At 35.2% G+C, this 25,057-nt stretch overlaps 1 protein-coding gene across 10 annotated transcripts in view; it reads right to left on the reverse strand.

Moving 5' to 3' along the window:
• The window catches only part of HEATR5A (HEAT repeat containing 5A), a 96,259-nt gene that overhangs the window by 30,292 nt on the left and 40,910 nt on the right, over positions 1–25,057 (reverse strand). For 9 of the 10 annotated variants that reach the window (XM_043921432.1, XM_043921425.1, XM_043921428.1 and 6 more), the window contains 10 exons: positions 20,897–21,006; positions 18,300–18,463; positions 17,912–18,087; positions 12,283–12,388; positions 11,493–11,683; positions 9,498–9,654; positions 7,120–7,309; positions 6,135–6,304; positions 3,466–3,492; positions 1,085–1,223 (listed from right to left, as the gene is read on the reverse strand). In XM_043921432.1, the coding sequence (XP_043777367.1) occupies positions 1,085–1,223; positions 3,466–3,492; positions 6,135–6,304; positions 7,120–7,309; positions 9,498–9,654; positions 11,493–11,683; positions 12,283–12,388; positions 17,912–18,087; positions 18,300–18,463; positions 20,897–21,006 (1,430 nt within the window). The remainder of the gene's footprint in view (positions 1–1,084; positions 1,224–3,465; positions 3,493–6,134; positions 6,305–7,119; positions 7,310–9,497; positions 9,655–11,492; positions 11,684–12,282; positions 12,389–17,911; positions 18,088–18,299; positions 18,464–20,896; positions 21,007–25,057) is intronic. The other variant, XM_043921431.1, reaches the window with a different exon arrangement.

Consider the following 25,057-nt stretch of genomic DNA (forward strand, 5'->3'; position numbering starts at 1 on the left):
TACTTTGCTAGCGTGTGAGATGAGTGCAATTGTGCGGTAGCTTGAGCATTTTTTGGCACTGCTTTTCCTTGGGATTGGAATGAAAACTGACCTTTTCCAGTCCTTTGGCCACTGCTGATTTTCCAAATTTGCTGACATATCGAGTGTAGCACTTTCACAGCATCATCTTTTAGGATTTGAAATAGCTCAACTGGAATTCCATCACCTCCACTAGCTTTGTTCGTAGTGATACTTCCTAAGACCCACTTGACTTCACATTCCAGGATGTCTGGCTGTAGGTGAGTGATCACACCACTGTGATTACCTGGGTCGTGAAGATCTTTTTTGTATAGTTCTTCTGTGTATTCTTGCCATCTCTTCTTAATATCTTCTGCTTATGTTAGGTTCATACCATTTCTGTCCTTTATTGAGCACTTTGGAAACTATATAGTTTAGACGTGTAAGACATTATCATTTCTATTTTTATACTCTGAATTTATATGCATGTTTGTGTTAGTTATATGATTTTCAAATGAAGAGATACACTTAAAACCTTACTGGCCAAGAAATCCTTTAATTCAGCTCTACAACATAGAAGGGACAAAGAAATCCTTTAATTTGAAGCAGATTCATCTATGAGAAATTTTATTAAATTAGATTTGAGGGGAAGAAAGGCACATATGATAAATGACTTCAGGCCTAAATGCAATTTCAATCCATTGTAAAAAAAACTCATTCAAAACCAATAGCTCTCAAACGTCAGTACCTATTACCATTACTGGAGAAAAATAAATAACAGATCACTGGGCTCTACTCCCCCATTTCTGGCTTAGACTTGGGATGGGGCCCAAGAACTTGCATTTCTAACAAATTCCCAGCAGAGCTGGATGTTGCTGCTGTGGGAAGCCTGTTTGAAAACCACTGCTTTAAACCAGTAAAATCACTGGTTGGAATGATAATAACTGTTTAGCAACCATCACTGGTAGCAGGTTTAAGACATTATATACTAACTTTTAAATTTCCCTTTAAAAACTCATGTTTATACAGAAGCTTTAGGATTAAAATAATCATCTGAGCTGGAGATAATATTGATAAAGAGAATTACCCAGAGTCAGTTCCTCTCCGCTGTTCTTAGCAAGCATAACAGCGTGCTCTGAAACTTCAGCCGCTTCTCTCTGAACAAGCTGACGTAAACAAGCCAGTACTGCTCGTCTCAGTAACAAATAGGGACTACAAAGATTCACCTGAAAAATACCATTTGGGAAGTAAAGGAACCGAAATTCTTGGTGACATTCAAAAAGTCTAACAGATTACTCACTGAACCCCTCCTTATTTATTAGATATACAGAGATTTCTTCAACTCTCTTAGCACGTATTTTTTACTAAATAACTTAGAAATAGCTTAAGGAGTAATACATGTACTTATTATGCATTATTCATAAACAAACCCAAGCAAAAGTCTCTTGACATTGTTAGAATACCTAAAATGTATATGAGTAAAACAGTTTTGAGAGACAAAGGGATACCACTGAGAAAGAATTTATTTGCAGCTTGTGTATACAAGTGCTCATGGAACCATATACTATTATGTTTTATGTGGAACTATATACTATTACGTGCTCATGGAACTATATACTATTACGTTTTATGAATCTCCAAGTATAAGTTTGTATAAATCTGTATGAGCACTGTAGCATAGTGATTAAAATGGAGGCTCTAGAGTCAGTCTGTCTCAGTTTGAGTCCTATATCCATGCCTTACTAGCTATGTAACCATGGGCAAGTTATTTAAATTCTCTGTGCCTTAGCTTCCTCATTTGTTTTATGAAAATAGCACTAGCCCTATCTCCCAGGGCTGCTGTAAAGTCAACACAAAGAAACATGCAAAGGTGCTTAGCACAGTACCTGGCAAATAGGAAGCATGCTCAATAAACGTTAGCTAGTATTAATGCAGCCTGTATCAATCATAGTTTATGCAGATGCCATAAAGAGTAAGTAAACGCATTTTCAAATAAAGGCAGAAAGAGTCTTAACTCAGAAAACATATTCACTAAAAGTGCTCTCTAGAGACAGCAAATTTTTATAGATAGCAAATTTTTTCATGCATATCTACTTATATGTGGATATACATATATGTACACAGATATCTAAATATCTTCATGATAGAGAACATTTCTCCTCAAATGACAGACTCAATACATATTCTTTTTACTGAGAAATATTTAAACAATGTAAATCTCAATAAGCTGCATCTACCGAGGGTAAATGATAATATGAATCGTGACATACCTTAAATGAGTAATGAAAACAAGTCAAAGGTAATTTCATAAGTAGAATAAAGCCTAGAGATTTTCAAATTTATTTCATTCCAACTATGAAAATAAAGACCAGTTTGGTGTGGCTTATGACAATAAATGTCTTCAATAGTAATTTTCCAAGCAGCATTTGAGAAATAATGGCATAATTCTTATAAGTGCCTTTAGATATGGTTTATGTGGGAAAGACAGGAGTGAAGTAGGTGAGTTTGCTGAAAAGAGAAGAGGCAAACTTCTGAGAAAGAGTAGGTAGTGGCAGGTGGTTTCTGACACATGACCTATGCAAAGAGAGCTAAATCCTTAATTTTATCATGAGCTAAAAGACAAGGTTTGTAAATATATCATCAGTGAAATATATGGATGAGATCTGCTTTATAAATATGTTCTATTATACCCTCAAGTACATGTCACGAACAGTGGGAAGACAGGAATGTCATTCACAAAGTGTCAAGGTTATGTCATTCTAGTCATGTTTAAGAACTCTGCTGTTAGAAACTGGTACACAGGATAACAGAGAAGTTAAAATGTAAAAAGATTAAGTTTATTCATGCCCAAGATTACAGCTGTATTTAACAATAGCAGAGAAGCACTCTAAAGACAATTTTAAAGAAAAGTCAATGAATCTACCAGCTATATTAACTGGAGCACATACAAGCATATAGTACAAGGCAGGTGCAGCGTTTATTCAGGCTGGTCATACAATCTTTTAGCAAAAGCATGCTCAAAAGTATTCTTTATCGGTAGAAAAAATATTAAAGACTGTCACACAAAACAAAATGGGACGCTTAATATCTCCATGTCGTTCTCCAGCATTTATATTGGGAAGAGCAACAGAGTAGATTAAGGCAAACAATCAAGCAGGCAAAATACAGAAATTAAAATCAAACTATAAGTACAATTCTGAAATGAATATATTAAATCAAAATGATGCAAAATTAAGTGCGAAGAGTGAGTGCACCAGCTGGAGAAGGTTAGGGAAGATTTGTTTACATTGGTATTAAATAAACACCATGTAACATGCTACACACACTGGACTTTGCATTAACGGTTAGCTTAAACAGAGAGATGCAGAGGAAAACAAGAACATCTATAACCAAACAGGTGGGGGGTTGCACAAAGAAATAGCACTGCAAACCTCAAATAAAGTTAGGAATCGAGGGTCAGGGACCTACCAACACAGAATTATCCAACAAGATCTCCTGCACAAAAACAAATGACAGACTGGTCATGACAAAAAATCAAAAGATAAACACTAGGATGACTCTGACAACAGTCAGCTAAGCATTAAAATATACAGTTGATAGAGCTATCATTCAAATTGGCTTAGCTTCAGCTTTAAAAATATGCCATAAATACTTCATTTTCTAACTTAAAACATGAGTTGAGCTAAGATTTTAAAAACAGTCAACTCAAGATATAAAGATATACAAAAATACAGTAATTTTAAAATGCACATTTGTGTAATTAGGTTTTCCTTTGGAATCTTTCATCAAGCCTTAGTAACAAAACCAGATCAAGTAGACATAAGTGTGAAAGGAGTGATCTGGATTACCTTCACATGAACAGGTGTCCCATAAGAGACAAAGTTAATCGTTTACCTCATCACAAGTTAATCATAGATTTTTTTACTCTTAGAAGCCAAGTTTTAAAACTGTGAGTAGTCAGAATTGCAAGTGTAGCTAAGGCCAAGTTCAGAATGGAAGTTAAATAGCATGCAGTTAGAAGAAAATCCTTTATAGTAAGATTCTTTCCTAATGATTAAATGTATTCTGAATATTCAGAGAGTTTCAGTTAATATGAAAACACATCATGCTAAATAATTAATTTCTATGAAGAAAAGAAAACCTGAACATAAAGTTGTTAATAGGAAAGCAGAAGCCATTTTCTTATTATAGGGCATACTTTAAAATATAATAAATTTAGGATAAAAGCTTTACTAACCAAAATTTTAAGTTACAAAATTAACACACTATAGTGACAGCAATTTTTTAATTTAATTTCTATATTAAAAAAATCATTTTATAGTTTAAGTATTATGAGTAACATGAATAAGATTTGTAATTGTTACTTCTGATTTTCTCAGTGGCTCTAAATGTACCTAAAAGAAAAAATCTGAGAACAGTCTCTATTCTTTGCATATAACCTCCTCAGTCTGGGAAAACAAAAGAGTAATGAATGCGATCAGCATTAATTCATCAGGAATTAGTAGCTGTGCTCTTTATTTCTCAATGCTAAGTCACGTCAGTCGTGTCCGACTCTGTGCGACCCCACAGACAGCAGCCCACCAGGCTCCCCCGTCCCTGGGATTCTCCAGGCAAGAATACTGGAGTGGGTTGCCATTTCCTTCTCCATTATTTCTCAATAAACTCTACTTAATGAATGAATTCATGTATTAAAGAAGAAATCTTAAATGATTATTAATGGAAGTTTTCTACTATGATTCAAGAAGAAAAAAATGGTAGTACTGATATATTTAAATGGAGAGCAGAAAGTTAGGTCAACTTGCAGAGGAGTGGGTTATCTTTCAATAATTAGTACTGGCAATGGTTCTTCAAATATAAAGAGCAATATTCCTGGGAAAAGTTGCTGAATGATAAAGGTAAAATTCTTTTCCAGGAGGTGCTATATTCTCTAATACATGTTTAATGCAGACAGAAACCAAAGTTTCTATCAGGAAAGTTAGTCATCTCTCCTTAAGAGACTTAGATAATTATGACTATGAAAATCAATATGAAGATAAATAAAATTCTATATCTAAGTTATATGTTAATAAAATAAAAACAACTACAATTTACTGAGTGGTTATTAAGTGCCGAGGACACATGCCTTTACAGGTGGCATCTTGTGTAATCCTTGTGTTTTACAGACAGGATAGATGAGGCTGGGGGAGGTTATAGGACATCCCTAAGGCCATAGAGCTAGGAGGGGGCAGAGTTAAGAGGTATCCATAACTACCAAGTCAACATGAAATAACGAAAAGAGGACTGGAGAAGGAGTTCAGAAAACTGGTTTTAGACTTAAGGCTACTAATACCTAGATAATACCTTGGTCAAAATATTTCATTTTTTGCTCTTTATATTTTTATTGAGAAGGTTGATTTTAATAATGTTTGAGGTTCTTTCAAGGTCTGAAATGCTGCATATTTTGTCTCAATTTTGAAAATGAAAGGTCTTGTCCACAGTGATGATTCCCAACTATCATGTTACTAAGGGGAGGGTGCTGTGAACATCACAGGGGCAGAAAAAGTTGGAAATCAATGGTCTTAAGTTTTAACTCCAACTGTAACTTTTTCAGGCAAGTCCAGCTAGAAACTGGTGATGCTCACAGTAAATATTAAAACCACTGATGATCATGAACCACCTAATCAGAACTTTTTACTGATCACCTTCACCTTCTATGTTCATTAGACTCAATGTTAGAACCCAGATTAAAGCATATGCTGCTAGAATATTCAGGAAAAATATTTAATCTGGGATTAAAACAACTTCATATGTAATAATTTGGAAAAGAGTAAAAAGAAGAAGTAGGGAAAAAACTGCTATTATCATATAAATATTTCCACGTCCCACAGCATTTAGACAGTACCTGGGATGTTAGCACTCAGTATATCTTTACTGATTAATGAATCAATATTCCAAATACTAAGTTTAACATTAACGGAAGGAAAAGTGAATAAATATATGAGCAGTTTAAGATATGATTATATGAAGTTACCCCGCACCCTCCCAAAATAAGACTAAAATTGAGGGAAAATAGCTATTGTATATGGTCTAGAGATTAACTGAAATAAATTTAAATTTCCAATAAAAGAAACTAAGGACATATGCAATTTTATACTCACACAGAGACAGCTGACCAGGCTAGACAAGTTGACATGTCGTGGAGCAAACATATGAAGCTGCTGAAGGCAAGAGATGGCCTGAGCTTGGACAAGGCAGTCTGGGTTATCTTGCATCACTGCACAACCCAACAGACAGGAACTTCTTAGGGTAGAAACAGAAGTGCTGTTACCTAAGAGGAAAGCAGAAAGCTTTTAATTGGCCTATAAAATCACTACCCTTGAAACACATATTACTGGGCTTAAAATTTCTTTTATCTCCTCTAATTTTAAACTTGAGGTTGTGTGAAGTAAATTTCTTCTACAGAAGGAGAGATAATCCAGGTTATAAATTTTTAGATAATGTTAGTTATTTTTAGTCTGAAAGGTTTATGGCAACACAAATAATTAGGCAGAGAAGAACCTAAGACTGCAGTTTACATCAAATTTTCATGGAAAGTAGAGTTAGAAATTGCTAATAATAACCCTGCTTGTATTAGCTGAAGCTTGCTTTTATATATTAAAATCATGTATTTTGCATTTGAATAGATCAGAATAACTGAGTTTGTCATTTAACTTGTTAAGGGAAGTATTTTTAAGACATTACCTTTCTAAATATGGTCCTCATCTTTTCAAAATAAGAGAAATCAGACTGATTGGCATTTATTTTAACAAAATATACTGAGCACTTACTATGTGTCAATTACAGGGGTTTTGCAACTCTTACTTGATAGAAGAGGAAACTAAAGCTTAGAGACATAAGAATTTTCCCAAAATCATCCAATTAACTAATGGTTAGTGAAGCTTAAATTTCTATTTTTTTTTCTATTATGTCATCACTCAGAAGTCAGTCTTCCCAAGATTATTCTCAATATTCTGCCCATATTTTTGAAAAGAACATTCTGCTAAACTTCACTTTATTGAGAAGTGTTTGAGTCAATGAGAGGAACTGTTTTCATTTTTATGCATATATTTTAATGTAAAATATCACAAAAGCATCCATGCATACCTTGTAGCTCTGGACCCAATGTAGTAATAAGGGCATTCAAACAGCGACCTAGGCTTTGGTGAACTTCAGCATGAGTCGGAGGCACATTTAACAGCAACATTATAATAAGAGAAAGGGTTGGTTCTGCATGTGTATGATAGAGTGGGCCGGCAGAGTCAATTATCAGTGAGAGAGAATGCAGTGCCCAGGTCTGCAAAGACAGAGAAAAACAGTTAAAAATGTTATAGCAGCATTAAGAAACACAAAACACTACGAACTGTTCTTTTATTGAAATGAGTGATAAAGTAGTATCACATCAAGTGTGTGTTATTACTAACTTTGAGAGAGAAACAAGGAACTTCAGGACTTGAAGAAAAAAAATTAAATACCAGTAAAAAAACAACTGAGAGACAAATGTCCGATTCAGAATGGCATACATAGGGGCTTCCCAGATGGCGCCAGTGGTAAAGAATCTGACTGCCAATGCAGGAGACATAAGAGATGAGGGTTCGATCCCTGGGTCAGGAAGATCCCCTGAAGGAGGGCATGGCAACCCACTTCAGTATTCATGTCTGGAGAATCCCATGGACAGAGGAACCTGGAGGGCTACAGTCAATAGCGTCGCAAAGAGTTGGACACAACTGAAGTGACTTAGCTAGCATGCACACATATGGATATATCTCAGAACTGAGAATTCCAGGATCGTGTTTGGTTCTTTAGCTAACGGCTTGAACTAAATCTAGTGTGTTGGAAACTGTTTACTACTTAATCTATACAGAGAATGAAAATTCAAATTTTCAAAAGATTCAACAATATCTCAACTACATGAAATAATACAAATCTCTCGGAACACAATATTGAAGAAAGCCAAACATAAAAAAGTATGTACTGTATGGTTCCATTGACATAAAGTATAAAAGCAGACAAAACTAATAATCATTGATAATCAGTGAAGTTGGATGGCGAGTTTAATAGGTTCCTTACAGCATGTTCTCTCCTTTTATGTATGCTTGAACTTCCTATAACAAGAATTATCTAAAACATTCTCCCTTTAGGAAATCAACTAAGAAAGTTTTACGCCTGTTATCAACAAATATGTAAGAAAAACTTATAGTATTTTTAAATGGTACAAAGATGAGCTCCCACTAGGTGAGAAATGGCAGCAATCAAGAAGAGTCAGACTGATGACACTGGATGCCACAGAAAGAAAAATCTAAATTAATCAACAAAAGAGACTCAATAGAAAAGGAGTCTGTTCAGAACAGGCTTTTTGAAGGGGGAGAGGAGAAATGTAATAAATAGAAGCAAAAAGTACTGTATTAAAGGCATGAAGAAAGGATGGAATACCTTATAAATCAATTCAAATAACAGATGATGTGAAGAATACTCTTAGTAATATGGTAATTCAAAGAATGACACCCATGTTAGATACTGAAGTAAACTGGATCTTATAATACTAAAAAATGTGGATTATAAGATAGGAGTAGAAAGAGAGAAGAGCAATAGGAAAAACCCGAGTGCAGATATGAGAATGCCATGTGGGAGGAAAGCAGGAAGATCATCTTAGGAGAAGATCAGTACTTTAGGTTAATAAACCAAGAAAGCTTCTGGGTCAGCTGATGGGACTTCAATGAGGAGTTGATTGAAGAAGCAATAAGCAGTATCCCCAGCTTTTTGGTTGGGAAGTGGCAAGATGAAAATTTTCCAGGCAAACACTTCTGGCTTCATATCTAGGTAGAATTGTAAAGAAACTAAAAATAAAGTGACCAGGTAGGAGGCTACTATAGTAATTAGGGTCACACATGGGGGACAGAGATATAATAAGGGGACCAGAAGAGCAAGAAGCACAACAATCATTCAAGATGTGATTAAGATCTCAGGAGAATGATGACTGGCAGAAATTAATAAGTTATGTATAATAATATGGTAAAGTGGTTAAGAACATGAGTTTAAAGTCTATGACTTATGTTCTTCACCTGACTCCATGATATATTAGTGGTTCTAAGTGTGAGCAAGTTATTTAGGTTCCATAAGCCTCAGTTTTCTTTCTATATAATGGGAATATACATCCTAGATAACTATGAAGATTAAATACATTAACATGTTTAGAAAAATGTAATACAATGCCTGGTGCCTGTTAAGTTCCACAAAATAGTAGATGTTATTTTAAGATAGAAGGCAGATCCATTTTCAGAAAATGATATTGAATTTGACTTTAGATACTGAGTATGAAGTAAAGATAGTGATATGTGAATTTTAAAAATCCACTGAGGTTAACAATGGTTTTGATTTTATTATGGAGCAAGAATTATTATACAAATTAGTAATGGTCAATACAACATAATATGCAGTATCTACAAATCAGGAATTTCAAGGAAGGTATCACATGGGGTACTTACCTGCACATCAGGTGAGGTGCTGTCCTGAGACAAAGTATAAAGGATTCCAACACAAGAATTCAAATGTTGAGAACTTATTCCTCCTAAGTACCTATGTAGGGATCCCAAAGCCAATGAGTGTCCTGTTCTGGTAACCGCATCCCTTGCTGATTTCAGTCTGTGATTATGGAAACAAAAATAAATGATAATTACTGAAATAAATCAATGCATGCACAGTCATTTAGGGAAACCTTTTATATGAAGAGCTACAAAATTCAGAAATATATTTACAGTTAACTGATACAAAAAATTCTGAAATAACTTGAAAGGTATCTTGAAAAGAGAACTATTTTAAATAAAAATGTCTTCACATATGTGCTGCAAATACTGAGGCCCACACACCCTAGAACCCATGCTCTGCAACAAGAGAAGCCACTGCAATGAGAAAACCACACATCACATCTTACAGAGTAGCCCCCGCTCGCCACAGCTAGAGAAAGCCCACACACAGCAACGAAGATCCAGCACAACCAAGAAAAAATAAATTAAAAAAATTTTAGATGTCCTCACATTATTAGTAATTTAAATATAAACAATTTCAATGTCTTTCAGAAATACACACTAAATTTATATGGCATGCATTATTACCTTATCATTAAGTTATCTTTTAAAAACTCTCATTGCGGCGATACTAATTCCATATAGAGTTCCAGCTCAAGAACTTTGATTTAAAAATTAAATTTAGTAAGAGAACTCATTATTCATCAGGAGTTTTCATTGTATTCTAGTTTACACACTTTATATTTGGTCCTTTAATCCTCTCAGGAATCGTGAGATTCGTACTATTATCAATTCCTTTTTACTAATGAGGAAATCAAAATGACTGAGTCATTTTGGCCAAAGAACTCTTATAAAGTAACCAACTATTAAATGGAAGGGCTGGGATTTGAACCAAGTTAGCAATCTGACAAGAGATGTAGAGTTCATAACCAAATCAAGACATATTCAGGAGACTAGAAGGTCAAAGTGCCTTCTGCATTACTACCACGTCTACTAACTTTATATACACATATAACTAATATAACCATGAGCATTTGCAGTTGTTTTATTTTTTCATACTACTTTCATATTTATTTTCTCATTCACCTTAACATTCTTAGCAGGCAGGGCATCATTAATAAACTTCTATTTGAAAGAGAGAAAAACTGGTTAAGACGATTAAGCAACCAGCTCATGGTTACAAAGCTGATAGGAATGAACATATAGTTTATGTTTCCTGATCTGCAGCCTTTTTTCTTTTCAGTAGATTGTTTTACTACCTATCACCAATATTTTATATGATGAAACTCCCTAAGTTTCTTACTCCCAGAGTCTACTGGTGGCCTATTACATCACTCATATAGACAGTGATCTTTCTCATATAAAAACAAAAACCAAAGTAAAAATATTAATAATAGTTTTATGTTCCAAGACAAGCAGTCCAAGGCAGTGGGGGTGGGGGCGGGTTCCACTTTAACCCTAACCCTAATCCTAGTTGATGCTTTTGAAATGTGGTGTTGGAGAAGATTCTTGAGTCCCTTGGACTGCAAGGAGGTCAAAGCAGTCAATCCTAAAGGAAATCAACCCTGAATACTCATTGGAAGAACTGATGCTGAAGCTGAAGCTTCAATACTTTGCCCACCTGATGTGAAGAGTTGAATCATTAGAAAAGACCCAAACGCTGGGAAAAATTGAAGGCAAGAGAAGGGGATGACATAGGACGAGATGGATGGATGGCATCTCTGACTCTATGGACAACAGTCTGAGCAAGCTCGGGGATATACTGAAGGACAGGGAAGTCTGGTGTGCTGCAGTCCATGGAGTCACAAAGAGTCGGACATGACTGAGCGACTGAACAACAACAAAATACACCTTTCTCAGTTTTTTAAAGTTATAATCAGAAGTTTCATAAGTTCCAACCAGCTATACACAGTTTTGACACATATCTCATGAATACTAAGTAAGAAATTCACTTACTTGTCAAAGCTAACTTGAGCTAGTGCAGCAGTAAAAACTCCATCTTCAACTACTTGGGCTAATCTAGCCCATGCCTCTGCAGCTGCACATCTCAAGAGGGGGTTGGGACTTTCTAAGGCTCCCATCACCAGTGCAAGGACAGGTCTTCTCACTTCTTCTGGACCCAAATGTCCCTTAGAGCCAGCCACATACTGAAATATGTAAAAAACAATCCAAACTTACAAAGGTAGTAAATTCTCTTATCCAGTTTGGAATGTATATCCTGGTTAACAAAATATGTTCATAGTCGGTGACTACTACTTAAAAAAAAAAAATCAAAACACCAGAAATACACACTGAACATACAAATATAATTTAATTTTTCTCACAAAGTACTTTAGAATTTTAAGCCTCCAGGGAAACAATATGGTGAGCAATTATCACTATTACATTTGTGTTCAAAGAACATTAATAGGGATTTCCATAAAATAAATGACCAATGAAGCCTATTTAGAAACAATAAGTCACAAATGCGACAATGAGCCAGATTTGGTCCATAGGCCATAATCTGCCAATCTCAGGTCTGCGATATTAGGCTTGGTAGGTTTAAGCATGTTTCCAAAATAGTATTATAGGTTTGACTTCTGACCAACAAGTTTTATATGGAGAAAAAGTAAAAGGGGAATTACACATCCTGAAACATCAAGAAAAATTTAAAAACACCTTCCCTCAACCTACTTAGCTGGCCACATATTACGGGAAAAAAAGAAAATCAAGTAAATGGGAATTAAAAAAAAAAAAACAGAATTACCTTCAAGAAACTAGAAACTGCAGAAACGACATGTAGCTGAACTACTTGTTGACGGGCTCCTTTTGTATGCTTTATACTGTCCAAAAGCTGTTCCAGCACAAGAGGCCTAAAATCAGAAACAAGATTTAAAGATAAATTAAGCCAAAGGGCAGTATTAAGTATCCACTACTAATTTTTTTGGTTGCATTTTATTGGAGCTACTAAAATGAGATAGACTGTTGTCAAGTACACGGAAGCCTTTTGGGAAATGAAAATATATTATAACCAATGCAAAAGTATTTTGACTATGTGCCATTGCACTGAGGGAGGTACATATTTTGTAAAAAATAAATAACATGTATCACTTAATGTAGATTTACCTGGGCAAATTTGGCTATTTCAGCAACTATTTTCTAAAAAAGGGTATTTTAAAAGTTACCTGCATCAACATTTTTGTTCTTAGTAACAGGACTTATTGGATTCAAATACATTGCTTCATTTTAAAGGCATCATGGAGTTCAGTTAATGAGAAGAAGCACAACCTTTTGAACCCCAACTATACCTTAAACATGTACGTGGGGATCATACTATATATAACATAGTCTTTACACTTGCTTTTCTCATTAACATTACCACTTTATCACTTTTCAAATCATGTGTATTCTTAGATAATTTTCAGGAAGCCAAATTTTACTATACACATTCTACAGTTTATTCAACCATTCTACTAGTGCAGAGTAATATTCTTATTTTCACAATTCTACAGTTCCACCTATAATGAATGTGCGTATCACTTTTGGTCTGGGGTTGAATGTGCTCGTTAGGTTTTAATGTATTAAAAAACAATGTGAGTTGTTTTCATGTTCTCATAACACAGGAGTTTTTAAATCCATTTGATTAGATTAAAGATATGTTAACCATGAAATAAATCATCCCCTTTTCTCCCCACCAATTATTCTGTTTATAAACATTGCTTCAGAGCTCTGAATTTCCTTTCTCTCCTTCTCTCCCTTTAAATCAGGAAGTAAAATAATATTTAAGCTTATTTTTTTAGTCGTGAACATCTCTATGGCAGTCAGAGACCTTATATTCTAGCTTCATCTCTCCAGGGTCTGGGTTTGGCGTGTAGTCGGCAGTCAGATGTGCTCACTGAACAATCATAAAGGACGGGTGCACCCAGTGAGTGAAACAGGCATGACTGGCTGAAGATGGCATGTGGGTATACTTTTACTCAACTCTACTGTGCTTCCAAGAATATTTCTAAAGCCCTTAACTAAATCTCTATCATTCTGTTGAGCCCAAAAGGCCCAAACACAGTTCTGCTCCAAAGGATAATTCTGTTATCAAAACAGAATAGATATGGAACTTACGTTTTTTTAAATAAACCCAGTTGTGGAAGAAGTTAGAAAAAAAGGAAGGTACGTGAGGTTACATTATATGACTTTAGGAAAACAATATACATATAATCAATTCAGAGAATAAACATAGTGAATCACTAAAAATTTAGGGAAAATCATAATAACTCTTAAGTAGTCTATTTATTTGAATATTTATTTCCTATTTTAAGGTTAATTCAGTCCATCACAATAAATAAAAACCAGAAAAGCACAGGAAAGAAAAATAAAATTCACCCCAAATCCCACCATTTAGAAAGCCTTATTTTGACGTCTTTGGTCTAGTCTCTCCAGATATATGGATCATTTTTTAAAAATTGGTTTCACAGTGTACATACTTTGTTAATAACTTTTTTATTTCCCTAAACATTAATCCCAACTTATTAACTATTATACTGAAATAATTTTTTCTCTTTTTTTATCTTGACCTGACCTCCTGTGATTTTGTTTCTAATTCAAGTGTAACTGATGTACAATATTGTGTAAGTCACAAGTATGTGATATAGTGATTCACAATGTTTGAAGATTATATTCCATTTATAGTTATTTTAAAACAACTATATTCCCTACATTGTACAGTGTATTCTTGAAGCTTATTTCATACATGACAGTTTGTGCCCCTCAGTTTTGTACCCCACGTTGCTCTCCCCCGCCCCCTCCCCACTCCCCACTGGTAACTACTAGTTTTGTTCTCTGCATCTGTGCGTCTGCTTCTCTTTCATTGTATTAACTAGTTTGTTGTATTTTTCCAATTCCACACATACTGAAATAATTTTAAATTGCTATTAGAATTAATTAACTAATTCTCTAGTTTGGAATATTTAGGCCATTTCTAGTTTTTATTATAAATAACACAATAAATGTATCATATAAAAATTTTGTTTTCCAAGACCGTATTTAAGTCACTTTGCTTCAAGAAAATATTTATAACCAAATTGCCCTGCAGGAAGAAAAATTAAGGGTAACTATATGGTCAGGCTTATGAATTTAAAACCTAAAACATCATTATTGGACCATATCATAGTCACCTATTATAATGAAACTGTGTCATGTTGAAAGTACTAAAAATTACTTAAGATTAGAGCTTGAGAATTTTGTTATACTGTAATAAAATCTGACCTGTACTATTTTCTTGCCCACATTCACAGGCCAAAGACCCTAAATGAGACTACCAGAGCCCAAACTTTTTTCTCCATCCTTTATTCCCATATTCTGACACAGATCACAAGAAAACATTCTGACTTTTCAGGAAGATGGAGATGATCACTTTTTAGTAAAACTGAATTTGTATTCCTAAGTAGTATCAATTATATAATTATTAGTTCATATTAATATAATTAATAAAATTAGCTGGTGCTGAAGCTGAAGCTCCAATATTTTGGTCACCTGATATGAAGAACTGACTCATTTGAAAAGACCCTGATGCTGGGAAAGATTGAAGGCAGGAAGAGAAGGGGATGACAGAGGATGAGATGGTTGGATGGCATCACCGATTCAACGGACATGAGTCTGAGCAAGCTCCAGGAGTTGGTGGTGGACAGGGAAGCCTGGCGTGCTGCAGTCCGTGGGGTTACAAAGAGCTGGACACGACTGAGAGACTGAACTGAACTGATTAGTTCAGAACAAAGTTAGATAATAAAACTTTTGAGACTGGATGAAATGAAAATATACAAGTAATTAAGTAAACAGGAAAGACATAAATATTGACAATGCTGATTTACCTTTCTTATACATATCAGAGAGAGGGTGTATAATGGGGAAAATTTTTACTACTGAGAGCTATAACTATGCTTTTCCTCTCTCTCCATCAATTTACACTCTATGTTACTTCATAGCATTTTTAGCACTGTTCTCTGCATGCCAGGATCACCTAAGGTGTTTAAAAAATTTTAATGTTCAATGTAGTATGCATACCATTACTATTAAATCAGAACCTACATTTTAAAAAGTTTTAAAAAATTATTCAAATGACTGCAATGTACAGTCAAGGTACTTAATTCAGATGAATTAAGTAATTCATTCTTTGTAATTAGGTGCAAAATATATTGGGAAGTAACCATAAATAACACATGTATAAGAACAGTAAAAATTTCTTCTCTGTATAAAATATCTTGATATTGAAGCGCTTTAAACATTTTAGTGCTTTAAAATTATCAATGCAAAGTTTTCTTACTTTTAGAATCCTACAGTCAAAATAATCAATGATTTAAAGATAATTTAATTTCTAAGTGCATAAATAAAGTAGTAAAAACCCATTTCTAATTTTAGGATAACCTCATGTTATGAGTTTCTTTTAAACTGTTTAAACACAAAGATAACCACAAAAACAACAAAACACTTGAAAACATTCACCTGATGAATACAGGTACTTTAAGACCTTTCTTTTCTAGAGATGCAAATCTATGGGCCAGAGAAGGGTCTGCCTTGTAAACAAGTAACATCTCTGGGATAACAGGAAACTAGAAGCTCAACTTTGCTACCTCTGTTTCTCTGTGGTGCTCTAAGGGCATCCACTGGAGATTGCTAATAGTTGCTGAATGTAGGATCCTGCCAGACCATGTCCTTTAAAACCCTCAAAACTACCGCCTACTATTTTTTATTCCGTTAGACTTCAAAAAGAATATGCTTTGCTTTACCAGGTTCAACATATTCATTGAGACAAGCAAAACCTCTCCTCCCCTGAATATTCATTCTATATGTTATTTTTATCCAGGTGGGATAAAAAGAAATGTGGCACATTTTAAAGTTCATTAAACTGTAAAAAACAGAAATAAGAAACCATTTCCTTGAAACTGTAACTGGGCAATAAATCTGGGTAAAATCAAAAAGAAAATCACCTTCTCTAGGAGAGCAATAAAACCAATTTTTTAAAAGGAAAGCTTGTAAGAAGTATGCTTTTTTCCCCCACTTTTTATCTGAGACCTATCAAAGAGCTTAACAGTGTCTTTCAAGAACATGCTTAATTTAAATCTTTTGCCCACAAGGCTGCAGTTACTGCTGTATTAATCCAAATTAAGTATTTTAAATTAATTGTATGCACTGTATAACAATACAGTCACAGACTAGTTCAGATCTTCTCTCCATCAGTAATTCTTTAAAAATTCCAGACCACTGTGATTTTCCTCTCACCTTTAAGTGCTACAGCATTCATTTATAATTTAGTCACATATTGTTTTAAGTATAACCATAACTTTATAGTTATAGTATACAGTGAACTATAGGCTACAAATTTCAAATCATCTTTTGAAATTAATCTCAAAATATGCATATACCATATGATATTGAATAAGTACTATTATCAGTTAAAATAGAACAACATGAAGTTATTAAAAATCAACATAAATGTTATTTGTTTTCTATCCACTGAAAGTAGACTATCCAAAAGCCTGTTTCAGAAATGTGTTGCTGACAAGACTCAAATATTTCTGCGATTCTTCATCAAAGAGATCAAGGTAAATTCCTTACCTAATTGGTATTCTCTGGAAGACATAACCGATAAAATTATATAAAAGCTATGATCTAGCATTGTTGCTGGTCAAGCATAAAAGAAACAAAGAGAATGAACATGAATGAATGAGGATAGTTAATATTTTGCAAATTGTTAACCAGCACAGTCTATGGGAGAGATTCAGTTCCCATTCAGTATCTCAGATAAAAACAGAATTTCCTGGATACTAGACATGAGTAGTGGTTTTTGATCCTCAAGAAAGATATTACCCTATTACCTTCAATGAGAAATCATTAGCAGTCTTTATAATTTTTAAAAACCAAAGTTCATTTCAAGAGAAGTGAATCCACCAAATTGAAGACTAATCTATTTTAATCTAATTTTTGAAATCCACTAAACTGAGGACTAAGCCTGGAACCTACAGTATGAGATCTTGTCTATTCAGACAACCAGTGCTTCCTTTTGCAACACTGGTTCATAAATCACTGTTTTTGTGTCACTGAGTTTTATATTCGTATTTTCAGCTAGATGAGAAGTTAATACGGGAAAAGCATTGCATCTACGATAGTGCCTAGCAGTTTTCAGTTTAATCTAATCACTGACTTTGTTACTTCTCATTAAATATTTAGCCAACTGAATAATTAAACAAGAGCCTTTAATCTCACCTTCACCTGTCATCTGTAAGAAGTCTTTTATATTAATGAGAACTCTGACAGCCTCCTTTTTACCACTCTATTATGCATTCACTGAACAAATTACCAAACCTGAAACATATTTCAGTATGAGTGAACCTCTGAAGATGGTTTACCTTTGGGCTTCTCCCACATGAGCACATACAACTCCAAACAGCTTGACTGCAGAGCTAGTAACTGACAGCGTTGGAGGTAAGGGCTTAGGCACCGAATCTCCCTCTACATCTTTTTCGTAAATAGAGTAAGGGTCATACTCGAGACTTCCACAAGCAATACCACTACCAAGCAGGAGCTAAAAGAAAAAAAAATTGCATATAAGGTTTTAATAAATGACTATTCAGGATTTCCTTGCAGTCCAGTGGTTGGCACTCTGTGCCCTGGTTAGGTAAGTAGGATCCCACTTGCCGTGCAGTGCGGCCAATTAAAAAAAAACACAACAAAAACCAAATTAAACCACTGTTCATAAGTTGAATCAATCCAAGAGTTACTGAAAAATGACCATACCTGTTCTTCAATAAATCTATGGTCAGTCTCTTGTAGCAAAGGACTTAATATCAGAAGATCATCTTGATGACAGAGGGGTGGGAGTAAAAATGTGGATGCTGCCACCTGTATATCGGGGGCAGTCAGGTCAGCAGCCAGCTCCTTGAGGATTGCACTGAGGTTTCCTATCAAGTCACAGAAAAAGAGCAATTAGCAATTTAGCAATAGCAGTTAACAGGTCTGAGAATGGGGTTTAAAGAGCCCAGGTTGAACTTTAATCTACATTATCAGCTAACTTTAATCTATCACAGCCTATTTAATCTGTTCTCCTCCCTGAGAAATGCCCTACCGATGAAAAGTTCAACTATGTGTTGCTGATCACAAGGATAAGAACAGACATCTCATGTGTGTATGTATACTTTATACACTAAATAAATACTACTACCATCACTTAAAATAAAATGACATGGACCATAAAAACAGAAAGAAAAAAGGAACAAAGGCAGACAACGCAGGCATAACATTAGCAGAATGGCACCCTAACTCCCCACCACCCCAGCAAATGAATGCCACTCATCCTAACCAGCGAGATTAATCTCGGTTCACCTATACTCTCAATTGACTATCTCATCACCCTCCACACTATTTTGGAGCAATCCCTGGAAAGCATATCACTTGCATCTATAAATATTTCATTGTGTATCATTAGAGTTGAGGATGTTTTAAACAATTTCACCATCACAATTTGATGTTTTAATAATTACTAAACAGGGATTTCCCTGTTGACAATCCTCCCTTTAAGAAGATATAAGACACAAGACACACACACGTTAACTAAAAAACGAAGGTAGGAAATACTAAATTTCATAGAGGATGAAGAAAGAGCATAGCTATGTTTAGAGAAAGGAGAGATTATAAACAGGAATTGGGGACAGTGGACAAGGATCAATAAAAGTTTAATGAAGCAAGTAAGAGTTGCTTAAAGGAATGTCTGTTAGTTTAGTTACCAGTATGTGCAAGACAATAATTCTGTTGGTTGCATAACATGCAAGCTATGTTGGTACTACAGCTAAATGTGAAAACAGTGGTGTATCTCCATTTCTCATTTAAAGTAACTGCTGGCCGTCCAACTGTCCCTGAACAAAGTTTTTAAAGATGATTCAGTTTAAAAATGCAAATATGCTTCTCTTGTAGAAATACATTACTTTCTGATGCTAATGAGGAGCAATTTTCAGTGTGGAGAAAATTAAAATACTTAAATGGAGATCCATAATGAAACTAAGGAAATAAAAATTAGGAACCCAAGTTTTGTTCCATAAACTTAAGAAAATTAAGCAACTATTGTGACAAAATTCTGCTTTTGTTGGACAACCATGGTGAAAAGTTTATATAAATTCTTTTCTTTTTCCGGTCATGCCAAGTGGTTTGTGGGATCTCAGTTCCCTGGCCAGGGATAGAAACCGGGCTGCAGAGAAAGCCTGAAATCCTAACTACTAGGCCGCCAGGGAACTCCCCAAAAGGAATAGATGTGAAGTAATATTAACTTAATATGGTTAGTTGACAATTTAAAAATTAAAAAAAAAGTGCTCCCATTAGAGACCATTTCCAACTTTCACCTCTTGAAACAAGCATCTTAAATTATTCAGTAGTAGTAGCAATATATTATCTTAAAACTGCATTTGAAATTTACAAGAAAGGATATAGAACTAATTGCAAAATAAGGGCAAGCTTTTTTTTTTTTTTACCAAATTCAGTATTCAAGTATTCTGAAGTCATCTTGAACCCAATAAAAGCAAAACCTACATTATAAACTTTATAAAATAAATTATACCTTGGTATACCACTCAAGATTAAAGTGCTATCTGGACAGAGGTAAGAATGGAATGATGGAAGGTAACTGTGTACAGTAGATATGCAGTCCAGAAGGAAAATAGGAATGGTCAAATTTCTAATTGACCTGCATTATATATTCTGTAGAAAACCCTGGAGTAGAATCAAGACTAATCTTTGTGACTCATTCTCTCTCACACATTGAAACTAGGGACATTTTTCTCAGAAGAGAGAAGATAGCAAGGCATGAAACAGTCTTCTTTTTTAATGTATTTTATTTACTATAAATTGATGATTTCAAATTGTGGTGCTGGAGAAGACCTTTCAGAGTCCCTTGAACTACAAGGAGATCAAACCAATCAATCCTAAAGAAAATCAACCTTGAATATTCATTGGAAGAACTGATGCTGAAGCTCCAATACTTTGGCCACCTGATGCAAACAGCTGACTCACTGGAAAAGACCCTAATGCTGGGAAAGACTGAGGGCAGGAGAAGAAGTGGGCGGTAGAGGATGAGATGGTTAGATAGCATCACTGACTCAATGAACATGAACTTGAGCAAACTTTGAGAGGTAGTGAAGGACAGGGAAGCCTGGTGTGCTGCAGTCCATGGGATCCCAAAGAGTCAGACACAACTTAGCGACTGAACAACAACCATGTTTACTATAAAATGGTAAACACATGGGTTAAGACTGAACTCCCAAAACCTCCTGAACACAAAGCACAAAGTAACTGCCATATAATCCATTTGTTCAGGCACTGCATTAACCACAAATAGTAAAACTTACCTTCATAGGTTTCAGGAGATAATAAAATCAACAATTCATAAAGCCTTTGTCTATAAACTACTGACGGTGTTTTCAAAGGACTTCCATATGTTTTTAGTATTGAAGAGAGCCTTAAAGTAAAAGAAAAAGTGTATGTCAAGTGTGTAAGTTATATAACAATGTATAAATATTCAACATATTGACATATAAAAATAAAATAGGTATTATATATAAGTGATCACTAATGCTTTTATTTACTAAAATTATTTAAAAAATTTTTTACTGTGGACCATTTTTAAAGTCTTTATTGAATCTATTACAATACTGTTTCTGTTTTATCTTTTGCTTTTTGGCTGCAAGGCATGTAGGATTTTAGCTCCCTGACCAAGGATCAAACCCATACCCCCTGCACTGGAATGTAAGCACCTAAGCCGTGAACCACCTCAGAAGTCCCTACTTATTTATTTTCTTATAATGTGTGGTTTGAAGTTAAAAGAGCAATGACAACTGTCAGATATGAAAACCATTTAGCTATCTTTCTATCATACTTCATAAAACAATATATTCTGCTAAGACATCTAAGGTTGTTCCTATTTTGTCTATTAGCTGAAACTCTTACTAAACCCCCAAATTTACAACATTGCATTTGTGAAAACTAAATTCTATTATGCAGAAAAGGAACAGGCCAAAGAAACAGGAGGCCCAAAGATCTAGAAAAAAATCCAAGTGTTTTATGTTAGAAAACTTCATCTGGAATGCACTCACCAAATAACAATGAATCATAAAAAAAAATACACAGAATCATAAAACAAATTCACTTTTGATAAAGCACAAGCAGAGCCAATGTTTCCCCAAAAGTTCCAGTCATAAAATCTCTTATCACCTCCTCTTGTCACTCTCTTTCATTCACTTTCATGTACTCCTTTTTTAATCTTCTATTCATTCTCACTACTGGTATTAACATCATTTTATTGATGTTCACTCATCTAACAAATATTTATTAAAGGATTACTACTCTTTGCCTTGTGATCAAGTGGAGTGAAGCTTTCATCTCCTGCAGCAATACAGAAATTCAATGGAATTACTTTTGCTGTGCCACTGGAATAAATTTCCTATTCTGTTATGGCATGTGGTTTCCAGGTATTCTAAGAAATCCTGGTAACGCTTATTCATGTGTGTTTGCTAGAAAAATACTGCATGATATTTCTTGTTTCTAAAAAAGAATTATATATATTTTTTTCTTTTTTGAGAGACAAAGACTATGATTGGTAGTCTTTTTTTTAATAAAAGAATATTTATTTACTTATTGGCTGTGCAGGGTCTTCACTGATGCTTGGGCTTTTCTCTACTTGCAGGACGTGGGCTTCTCACTGTGGTGGCTTCTCTTGTTGCAAAGCATGGGCTCTAGGGTGTGTGGTATTCAGCAGTTTTAGTTGCCAAGCTCTAGGGCACAGGCTCAATAATTGTGGCACATGGGCTTAGTAACTCTGCAGCATGTGGGGATCTTCCCAATCAGGGATGGAACCCAAGTCCCCTGCATTGGCAGGGGGACTCTTTACAACTGAGCCATGAGGGAAGTGCAAATAATTATTTTTGACTTGTCATTTTATTAAAAAAAAAAGTTGATTCTGTTCATTCTCTCTCACCTTAGTAAACAACATTTATAAAACCTGGGTAGAATTTTTTAGTTATGGAAGTTAAAAACAAATCCACTGTATTTTTGTATTGCTCTAAAACAAGATGGGGGGATTACAGTTGATTACATGAAAAATATTTAAATTGTACTGGCAAGACGTTAAGAAATTACAATTCTTAAAAATCCTGCAGCATTCAGTTGGTTTAAATACAATAGAATTTAGTTCAGAGGGTTGTTTGCATGCGTGTCCATTTACAGAAAATAAGATGAATACAACAAAGTAAGAATTTATTGCTAAGGGTTTTTACTGCTATAAGTAGGGCAGATTAGACTCTCTAAAGGGCCTTCCTCTATAAACACACTTTAGATTTTGGATAAAAGATAATTTGCATTGCTAGACTTGAAGAAAGACTTCCAAGGCCAACCCCAGACTACCCCCCAAAATAAATGAACATAAAATGCTTGAAATAAAAAATGAGCTAAAATCAGAGTGGGAACACCAATATCAACACAAGAACCTACAATTGAGCTTGTGCCCATGCACTGTAGGGCTGATAAATGAGATATCTTAAAGATAGTTTATCCCAAAGAAATCCCAAAGAAGGCCAATGCCAAAAAACGCTCAAACTACTACACAATTGCACTCATCTCACACGCTTGTAAAGTAATGCTCAAAATTCTCCAAGCCAGGCTTCAACAATACATGAACCACAAACTTCCAGATGTTCAAGCTGGTTTTAGAAAAGGCAGAGGAACCAGAAATCAAATTGCCAACATCCGCTGGATCATCGAAAAAGCAAGAGAGTTCCAGAAAAACATCTATTTCTGCTTTATTGACTATGCCAAAGCCTTTGACAGTGTGACTCACAATAAACTGTGGAGAATTCTTAAAGAGATGGGAATACCAGACCACCTGACCTGCCTCTTGAGAAATCTGTGCGCAGGTCAGGAAGCAACATTTAGAACTGGACATGGAACAACAGACTGGTTCCAAATAGGAAAAGGAGTACTTCAAGGCCGTATATTGTCACCCTGCTTATTTAACTTTTATGCAGAGTATATCATGAGAAACACTGGGCTGGATGAAGCACAAGTTGGAATCAAGACTGCCGAGAGAAATATCATTAACCTCAGATATGCAGATGACACCACCCTTATGGCAGAAAGTGAACAAGAACCTGATGAAAGTGAAAGAGGAGAGTAAAAAAGTTGGCTTAAAGCTCAACATTCAGAAAACTAAGATCATGGCATCTGGTACCATCACTTCATAGCAAATAGATGGGGAAACAGTGGAAACAGTAGCTGACTTTATTTTTGGGGGGCTCCAGAATCACTGCAGATGGTGACTGCAGCCATGAAATTAAAAAACACTTGCTCTTTGGAAGGAAAGTTATGACCAACTTAGCATATTAAAAAGCAGAGACATGCCTTTGCCAACAAAGGTCTGTCTAGTCAAGGCTATGGTTTTTTCAGTACTCATGTATGGATGTGAGAGTTGGACTATAAAGAAAGCTGAGCACCAAAAAATTGATGCTTTTGAACTGTGGTGTTGGAGAAGACTCTTGAGAGTCCCTTGGACAGCAGGGAGATGCAACCAGTCCATCCTAAAGGAGATCAGTCCTGAGTGTTCACTGGAAGAACTGATAGTGAAACTGAAACGTCAATACTTTGAACACCTGATGCGAAGAGCTGACTCATTTAAAAAGACCCTGATTCTGAGAAAGACTGAAGGGAGGAGGAGAAGGGGATGACAAAGGATAAGATGGTTGGATGGCATCACTGACTCAATGGACATGAGTCTGGGTAAACTCCGGGAGTTGGTGATAGACAGGGAGGCCTAGCATGCTGCGATCCATGGCGTTGCAAAGAGTCGGACACGACTGAGCGACTGAACTGAACTGAACTAAAGACAGTTTAAATGGTCCCAGGTCCTGGCAGAGGCAAAGGTATACTGAATTAAATACAGCTGAAGGCAGAATTAGTGAACTGGAAGAGGTTGTGGAAGAAATCACACAGAAAGCAGCAGAAAGAAAAAAATATTAGATAAAGACTAATAGACATGGTTTCCCAGATAGTGCTAATGGTAAAGAATCTGCCTCCCAAATCAGGAGGTATGAGAGACACAGATTCAATCCCTGGGTTGGAAGATTCCTTGGAGGAGAGCATGGCAACCCACCCCAGTATTCTCGCCTGCAGAATCCCAGGGACAGAGGAGCCTGGTGTGCTATAGTCCAGTGGGTTGCAAAGAGTCAAATGTGACTTAGCAACTTAGTGCAGCACACACAAGAGACATGGAAGACAAAACAAAAAGACCGAAAATTTGTCTAACCAAAGCCCCAGAAGGAAAGTTTAACAAGGATGGAAAACAGGCAATATTTGAAGAAATAACAGCCAATTTTCCAGGACAACTGAAATATATGAATCCAACAAAATATACACCACATTGGATAAAGAAATGTACAGATCTTATTCACTAAGAACAATGTAATTATGTTAACAATCTAACAAAACTATAATCTAGAAACAGCTCCATACATTTAGAAATT

The sequence above is a fragment of the Cervus elaphus genome, chromosome 13, assembly GCF_910594005.1.
Source record: "Cervus elaphus chromosome 13, mCerEla1.1, whole genome shotgun sequence".
Lineage (NCBI taxonomy): Eukaryota > Metazoa > Chordata > Mammalia > Artiodactyla > Cervidae > Cervus > Cervus elaphus.